General features: G+C 45.3%; 2 protein-coding genes across 2 annotated transcripts; both read right to left on the minus strand.

The window, feature by feature from the left end:
• Positions 1 to 531: 531 nt before the first annotated feature.
• Positions 532 to 2,400, minus strand: ppp1r3g (protein phosphatase 1 regulatory subunit 3G). The gene has a single exon (XM_020109495.2). The coding sequence runs from the start codon at positions 2,328 to 2,330 to the stop codon at positions 1,509 to 1,511; it is 822 nt and encodes a 273-aa protein (XP_019965054.2). The 5' UTR covers positions 2,331 to 2,400; the 3' UTR covers positions 532 to 1,508.
• Positions 2,401 to 3,584: 1,184 nt separating this feature from the next.
• Positions 3,585 to 7,101, minus strand: cyb5a (cytochrome b5 type A (microsomal)). The gene is made up of 5 exons (XM_069512380.1): positions 6,736 to 7,101; positions 5,020 to 5,148; positions 4,888 to 4,917; positions 4,758 to 4,792; positions 3,585 to 4,618 (listed from the first exon to the last, which is right to left on the minus strand). The coding sequence occupies exons 1-5, from the start codon at positions 6,871 to 6,873 to the stop codon at positions 4,534 to 4,536; spliced, it is 417 nt and encodes a 138-aa protein (XP_069368481.1). The 5' UTR covers positions 6,874 to 7,101; the 3' UTR covers positions 3,585 to 4,533.
• Positions 7,102 to 7,669: the final 568 nt, after the last annotated feature.

A 7,669-nucleotide genomic window follows, 5' to 3' on the forward strand; every position in this document is an offset into this window, starting at 1 on the left:
CCGTGTTGACAGACCAAACAGACGAGCTCGGGTTTGTCAACACGACTGTTTTCAGAGGCGTCGGACTTCTGCACTTTGGCCTCGATGTAAAGACGACAGACAGACACGGGAGGACGGACAGTCCGCCGCTCTCACGTACAGAATAAACAAATAAACACGTTCTCTCTGCACAGAGAGAAAATATTGAATGTGTTTAATGTGAGTCTGGAACAGAATCAGTGTGTTGGTGACGTCAGGGTTTTATGTTCTTAACACGACCACGTCAGTTTTACTGGAGACGAAGGAGTTGGGGTTAAAGTCACAGGACGTAACTTTCTGCCACTCGGGGTCAGTTTGATGACGCAGTGAAGCAGCATGGAATCATGGGAGTTGTTGCTGTCAGTTCTCCTGGTTTGGATTCTTCAGAAACAGACTTGATGTCATAAGATGATAAAATAACAATAAAGCGTCATCAGATTTGAGTTTAGTTGTCTCGGAGAAGCTTTATGTCGTCAGCGGGCGTAAAAAACTGAAAAACTGAAAAACAACTAATAGAATTTGAGACGTTGAACTTTTATTTCAGTTTCACAAAAACAAGCAGCGACAGTTTGTTCTCACCTTCGTCTCCTCAATGTTTATATCACATCACTGAATCGTTTCCTAATGAGTGACTCACACATAAATACTTTATGATTACATTAGTATTCAATGACTTTATTAATCAAATGATTTAATCTGATTAAGATGCATCGAGTGTCAGTCTTGAAAACAGTTGAGTCTTAATCAAGGTTTTTATCATCTCACACGTTTCAATCACATCAGAAACATGAAGAATACAGTCGACCTCTGACCTGAGAATCATGACATCACACCTGCGCCACTGATGAAGACTCACTGCAGTTGAAAGCTCCAGAGAAAGACAGTTGGTTTTTACTCATTATTAACAATCACCTGTCAAATGAGTGGAGTCGAATTCTTCTGCAGGTTCAGAGCAAACACACAATCACCTCAGATTCTTCTTAAACTGGGTTAAACTGATGACGAGGATGATGAAGATGAGCTCCACATTTTCTCCGACTGGACCAAACTTCACGTTAATTATCTTTTATCATAAAACTTTTAAAAACGAATCCACGAAGCAGCGATCACTGTGTCGTTGAGTGAATCAGTGTCCACCGACGCTCAGAACATCCACCAGGTCGTTGACACTCACTTCTCCTGGATGTGGTCGTGCACAATTCAAACGCAGCGAAGACTCAGTTTGTTGTTTGTGTCCTGATGGTCCGAGTTGTGTTGTTGCTCTTCAGAGCTTTGGTTCGGAGGTTTGAGGAGAAAGTTGAAGTTTAGAAAAGACACCGATGACAACAGACTCACAAAACAACACAACACACAACATGTGATGTGGAAACAGCAGCTGCACATCAACGAGTTTCTTGCAGCACTTTGGGTGGATGGAGAGGTCTTTACGCACGGATGGAGAGGTCTTTACGCACGGATGGAGAGGTCTTTACGCACGGCGCACACACCGCTCAGGTAGCGTGAAAAGCGGCGCTGACAAAGGGCGTGGTCCCGGGCAGGCAGCGGTACCGGAGGCTGTAGTTCTGCCCCTCGTTGTTGTCCCAGAACTCCCCGTCCTCGCTCCTCAGGTACAGGGCGAAGTGCACGGCAGAGCTGGGGTCCATGAAAGGCGGCGTGTACACGGTGAAGGAGAAGCGCTCTCCCACAATGCCCGGCTCATCAGCGGCCACGGCCAGAGCCTGCGCGTCCACGCAGGACAGCCAGTCGTTGAAGGTGTACCGGACCCCGACCTCTCTGCCGGAGCAGCCGTTTAAGACCCGGATCTGGCCGCGCACGTCGAACTGAGTGATGGTGATCTTCTCCAGACAGACGCGGAGCCGCTGGACTCTGCGCTCCGGGTCCCGCGGCTCCGGGAAGCAGGCGACCAGTCGGTCCGAGCTCAGGCTCGACCTGAAGCTTTGGCACAGGTCGCTCAGCAGCTCCTGCTGCTGCTGCGGCGGAGGGAAGCTCCGGTACCGGGACAGGACTTTACTGGGGATCTGCGGCTCCTCCAGCGAGCTGAAGTGCTTCACGCTGGCCAGGTTCAGACCCATGGAGTCGGCGAACTTCACCCGCTTCCTCCCGTTGCCCCCGGAGACCTCCTCCAGGAGCGCGGCCGGGTACGCGGGCAGGGACTTGGCTCTCCTCCGGTCTCTCATGAACCTCTCCAGCTGAGAAGCGTCCAGCTCGTCGTCCAGATCTTCCTCCTCCTCCTGCTGCTCCTCCGGGCCATTCTCAATGGTCTCCCCCGGGGAGGGAGACTCTCCCCCGGTGAGGAGCGGTGAGCGGGACATGAGTGCCCGGCAGCCCGCGGCCTGTCTGTGGCTGCAGACCCCAGACCGGTCAGGAGGAGTCACCGGGAGTCTTCTATAGGGCCCCCCCCCACCCCCCCACCCCCACGGGACAGCGTGGGGCTGACGCGCACGGTCACCACACACAATCACGCGCGCAGTCACGGAGGAAACGTTCAGCTGTTTGTGCGAAACTGAACGGACACACTTTATTATGATCCCAACAATCACAATGACAATCACAGACAACAACAATAATCATAATGTTATTAATAATGATCATTATAACAATCATAGACAACAACAATAATCATAATGTTATTAATAATGATCATTATAACAATCATAGACAACAACAATAATCATAATGTTATTAATAATGATCATTATAACAATTATAGAAACAACAACAATAATCATAATGTTATTAATAATGATCATTATAACAATCATAGACAACAACAATAATCATAATGTTATTAATAATGATCATTATAACAATCATAGACAACAACAATAATTATAATGTTATTAATAATGATCATTATAACAATCATAGAGACAACAATAATAATCAAAATATTTATAATAATAATAATAATCATAAAGTAATAACAGTACCAGCAATGATAACAACAACAACAATAATAAACTTCTGTTGTTATCATCAGAGTAATCATTTAGATTTGTTTGTATATTATTATCTATAATGTATTTATGGTAAATATTTCCACTCAGATTTATTCTTCATGTGTGTAAAGTCAAATGTTTATGTCACGTGTGTTGTGATAAAAATAAACATTTAAATAAAACAACAATATTAAGATTCGACCTGTCAGTCATCGTGTTGTGTAACAGCAGGGTCCACGTGGGTCCAACAAAGTGCGTCACGCAGCGACAAGTAAACAACACGTGACGTCATTGCCGCCGCTGACGTCACGAGGAAGTTTCCTCTGAGTGAAATTCAAACTTGAACGTTTACATGAATCTTCCTGTTTTCACCAGCAGGTGGCAGCGTTGGTTGTTTACCACTGACTCCAGTTTCTTCACGTGGAGGAAAATAAAACAAGTACTCAGGTAAAGATACCTCAGTAAAGTACCTGAGCAGAAGTACTTCAGTGGGACTAAAGCACTTGAGACAGATAAAAGTACTTGAGTACTCGGTTAATAATTCAACAACATAATAAACATGTTCATCATTAACGTAGTGAAACTCGACAGAAATCAAACAGAAGGAAAGTGAAACGTCAACAATAGTTTTTCTTCATTTGATCATTTTTATTTTCTTTTAAAAACTTTGACATCAGATAAACTTTTCTTTCTTCGTCGACTCTGGATCCGTTCAAACAGTTGAAACAGTTTCAGAATCTGAATGTCCAGTGGATCGTTTACTGAAAGCTTGTTAGCATACACTTCCCAGCATGCACTGCACCAAGGTTTAAAAACCTGCACGCTGGAGACGAGACGGGATTTAAGCTACTTTACTTCTGATTGTGTAAATTAAAACGTAAAAAATTAAATGAAGGTGAAACTTCAGTCAGGAAGCTGAACCTGAATCAGGTTTGAATTCGTTATTTGATGATATAAAAACAGGCTGAGACTCAGGATTGGTCGAGAGCGTGTGTGGGCGGGGCCTCCATACAAGCAGCATCACTACTGCAGAGACTCCGACGGAACAAGATGGCAGCGTTTGGATCAGAGATAGTTTGGCTTCATCTCTGGACAGTGGTTGCAACGTGTCGGCCATCTTTATTTACATTCAGTGATTATTTTCTTTCTTTGAGACGCGTCAAGATGAACATTTATTTTAAACCTGAGACACCGAATCACATGACTGCTGCGTGATGACGTCACCATGACATCATGACAGATTTATACACTCGCTCACGTTCAGCAGCAAAGATTCAAAACGACAGAACATCTCATACATCCGCTGCATTCAAGATTTTATAAAACATCCATATTCACAGTGAAATGGTAAATTCAACAACGTCAATGACTTCATTAGCATAATGCCGCATGATTGGTTGGTTAAATAGCACAGGAATGAATTGTGGGTATTGTAGGACGGAGGCAGGACGGAAACGTGGCTGGTGGTTATAAAAACACGTTTCCTCTGCCGCGGCCTCCGCACACTGCTATTGGCTGGAGCAGCTGTCAATCACAGGCTCATGTTGATGACCTCACAGCCACACCTCTGATGATGTCACTCGCTCTCTGCGGTGTAGATGCGGTAAATCAGCGTGACGATGGCCGCCACCAGACACGGAATCAACCAGTTAGACCACCAGCTGCAGGACAGACAGCGAGTTAGACCTGTAACTGATTCAACCAGTGGGTGTGTGTGTGTGTGTGTGTGTGTGTGTGTGTGTGTGTGTGTGTGTGTGTGTGTGTGTGTGTGTGTGTGTGTGTGTGTGTGTGTGTGTGTACCTGGTCTGGTCCTTCACAGTGGTCACCAGACTCTCCTGTAACACACACACACATCATCAGAGGTCAAAGGTCACAGCTCTTTAACATGTGTCGTCGCTCGTAGACACAACAGTCGCTCAGCGTCACTCACCTCAGGTTGGACAAGAGTCTGTCTGTCGTCCTGAAGACAAAACACACGGAGACAATTATTTTACATCATCATCATCATCATCATCATCATCTCCTCTCACACACACACACACACACACACACACACACTGACCGGGTGCAGCTCTCCTATCACCATGCTGCTCGCCATCTCTCGGGCGTCGCTGGAGTGTCCGATGTCCTCGAAGCTCTCGGTGGCGTCTCCTCCCGCCTGCTCCCTCAGCACCTCCTCCCCCCCGGGGTGCTGGGAAGAAAAACTGTTTTTAAAACTCGCGTCACTGACGTCGGACTCACGAGTGAACGACACAATTAAAAGACGACAAAGTGAAATAAAATAGTTAAAGTAAAAATAAAGTGAAGTAAAGTGAAGTTGAAGTAAAGATAAGTTAAGGTTAAAGTGAAGTTAAAGTAAAGTAAAGTTAAGGTTAAAGTGAAGTTAAAGTAAAGTTAAGGTTAAAGTGAAGTAAAGTGAAGTTGAAGTAAAGATAAAGTGAAGTTAAAGTAAAGTTAAAGTTAAGGTTAAGGTGAAGATAAGTTAAAGTTAAGGTTAAAGTGAAGTTAAAGTGAAGTTAAAGTGCAGAAACCTGCTTCACGTCTCAGAGTAAATAAGAATTCATCTGTTTAATGAGTTTTCATGTTGGAAGCAGCTCAAAGATTCACCACATGAATATTTGTGTTGGCTCATCGAGTATTGACTCTTCTATCTGCCTCAGTTCTACAGTTACACATGTAAATATATTAACATGTTAATATATTAACATGTAAATATATTAACATGTAAATATATTAATCATTTCCACCACATGGTCTCGTTCTCACTCTGCTGTGTATATGTCGGGGGGGTGCTGCCTCTCGAGGCCGCAGCGTTCAGTCTGTCCTCCAGTGAAATCAACGGGATCATGGACGCTTCCAAACAACCTGCGTCTGTCCCCAGCTTTTATTCTCTCAGCTCCGACAGCTGAAGTTTAAGAGAAGTTCATAAACTCAGAAACCCAGGTAACTATCAGTCAACGCCCCCCCCACACCGTGAACCCTGAGCAGCGTAACGCCGCCGGCAACAAAAGGCCCTGATCGTCAGAGGTCAAAGGTCAGACGGCCGAAAGAAACGAGGACGAGCTGACATCAAAAAGTTTCCTCCTGAGAAAAAGAAAACGAGTTTGTTCTGACGAATGAAGGAATATTAACTTTAATGATGTTTAACTTTTAATAATTTATAATAATTTATAATATGTGAAGACGAGTTTTTCTTTTATCTGCATCAAATGATCTTTTTATCTGAAGTGACAGTGTGTGTGTGTCACTGTGTGTGTGTGTGTGTGTCACTGTGTGTGTGTGTCACTGTGTGTGTCTGTGTGTGTCACTGTGTGTGTCTGTGTGTGTGTCACTGTGTGTGTCTGTGTGTGTCTGTGTGTGTCACTGTGTGTGTCTGTGTGTGTCACTGTGTGTGTCACTGTGTGTGTCTGTGTGTGTGTCTGTGTGTGTGTCACTGTGTGTGTTGTAGTGTAATGTAGTGCAGTGTAGTGTGTTTGTGTAGTGTAGTGTGTCTGTGTAGTGTATGTTGTGTAGTGTTTAGTAGTGCAGTGTGTGTGTAGTGTGTGTTGTGTATTGTATTGTTGTGCAGTGTGTGTTGTGTAGTGTATTGTAGTGCAGTGTGTGTCTGTGTTGTGTAGTGTATTGTAGTGTGTGTTGTGTAGTGTATTGTAGTGCAGTGTGTGTCTGTGTTGTGTAGTGTATTGTAGTGTGTGTTGTGTAGTGTATTGTAGTGTGTGTTGTGTAGTGCAGTGTAGTGTGTGTCTGTGTAGTGTAGTGTTGTGTACGTGTGTGCGCTCACCTCCTCCAGGAACTTGGTGACGTCATAGACCTTGTTCTGGATAATGATCCATGTGGACCTGAAGGAGTTCTGCTCCTGGATCTCTGACAGCCTGAAGAGCCGCTCTCCTCCCGGACTCTTCTGCTGCTGCTCCCCCATGTGTGAGGCCTCTCGGTCGGACAGGACTGGTGTCGCTCCTCGGTGGTTCGGACCCAGGGATCGAACTAACGCCGCGACGGTTCACCCACTTCTTCACCACGCCGCACGTCCGCCCTCTCTTTCAGAATAAAACACCTCCCCTGCACCGTGTGACGCACACGGACCACAGGAGGTGAAGAGACTCCGACTGTGGAAGAGTCGACTTCACGGAGTAACTCGTGATTCTGTTTCCTGCTCAGTTCTTACAAGTTCACCTGAAATACAATCTTAACATGTGTATCCACCTCTCTTTATATACAGTCTATGGTATTCACGTGCTTTATAGATCCCATTCTGACGAACTGCCCCCCCCCCCCCCCATGATTAGACGGGACATCAGGACACGAGTCTTCTGATTAGTTTCAGGTTGTCTCTTTCTAAACGGATCTTTTTCTACATTCGGTCCGTTTGTTACTGACCACCGTTCATAACACACTTTACTCTGAAAGGCTGCAGCGTGGTTTCCGGTTAGACCGTGTTATTTCCGTCGCTTTTCAAATATTTCGATTCTCATATCCTGACACAGTAACAGACCCCGCCCCTAAAACTCTCCCAGCGCTGCCATTGGTAGTCCTCTGTCCCACCTTTGGCACAGAAACCCTCTGATTGGCTCCTCGCCCTGTCACTCACCGGGGGGCGGGGCTAAAGTTCATTCAAGTTCATCAGCAGCAGGAAAAACTTTCTGTGTTCTACCCTCTGTGTTCTACCTTCTGTGTTCTCTTTGTTCTACCCTCTGTGTTCTACCCTCTGTGTTCTA

Source organism: Paralichthys olivaceus, chromosome 17 (assembly GCF_024713975.1).
Source record: "Paralichthys olivaceus isolate ysfri-2021 chromosome 17, ASM2471397v2, whole genome shotgun sequence".
NCBI classification, from domain to species: Eukaryota; Metazoa; Chordata; class Actinopteri; order Pleuronectiformes; family Paralichthyidae; genus Paralichthys; species Paralichthys olivaceus.

Bases quoted from the DNA above. Each gene is read 5' to 3' on its own strand.
- cyb5a (XM_069512380.1), bottom strand. From the start codon at position 6,873: ATGGGGGAGCAGCAGCAGAAGAGTCCGGGAGGAGAGCGGCTCTTCAGG. The intron at 5,149-6,735 runs GTGAGCGCACAC...TTTTCTTCCCAG, and splicing joins TCACCAAGTTCCTGGAGGAG to CACCCCGGGGGGGAGGAGGT. The intron at 4,918-5,019 runs GTCAGTGTGTGT...TTTTGTCTTCAG, and splicing joins TGATAGGAGAGCTGCACCCG to GACGACAGACAGACTCTTGT.
- ppp1r3g (XM_020109495.2), bottom strand. From the start codon at position 2,330: ATGTCCCGCTCACCGCTCCTCACCGGGGGAGAGTCTCCCTCCCCGGGG.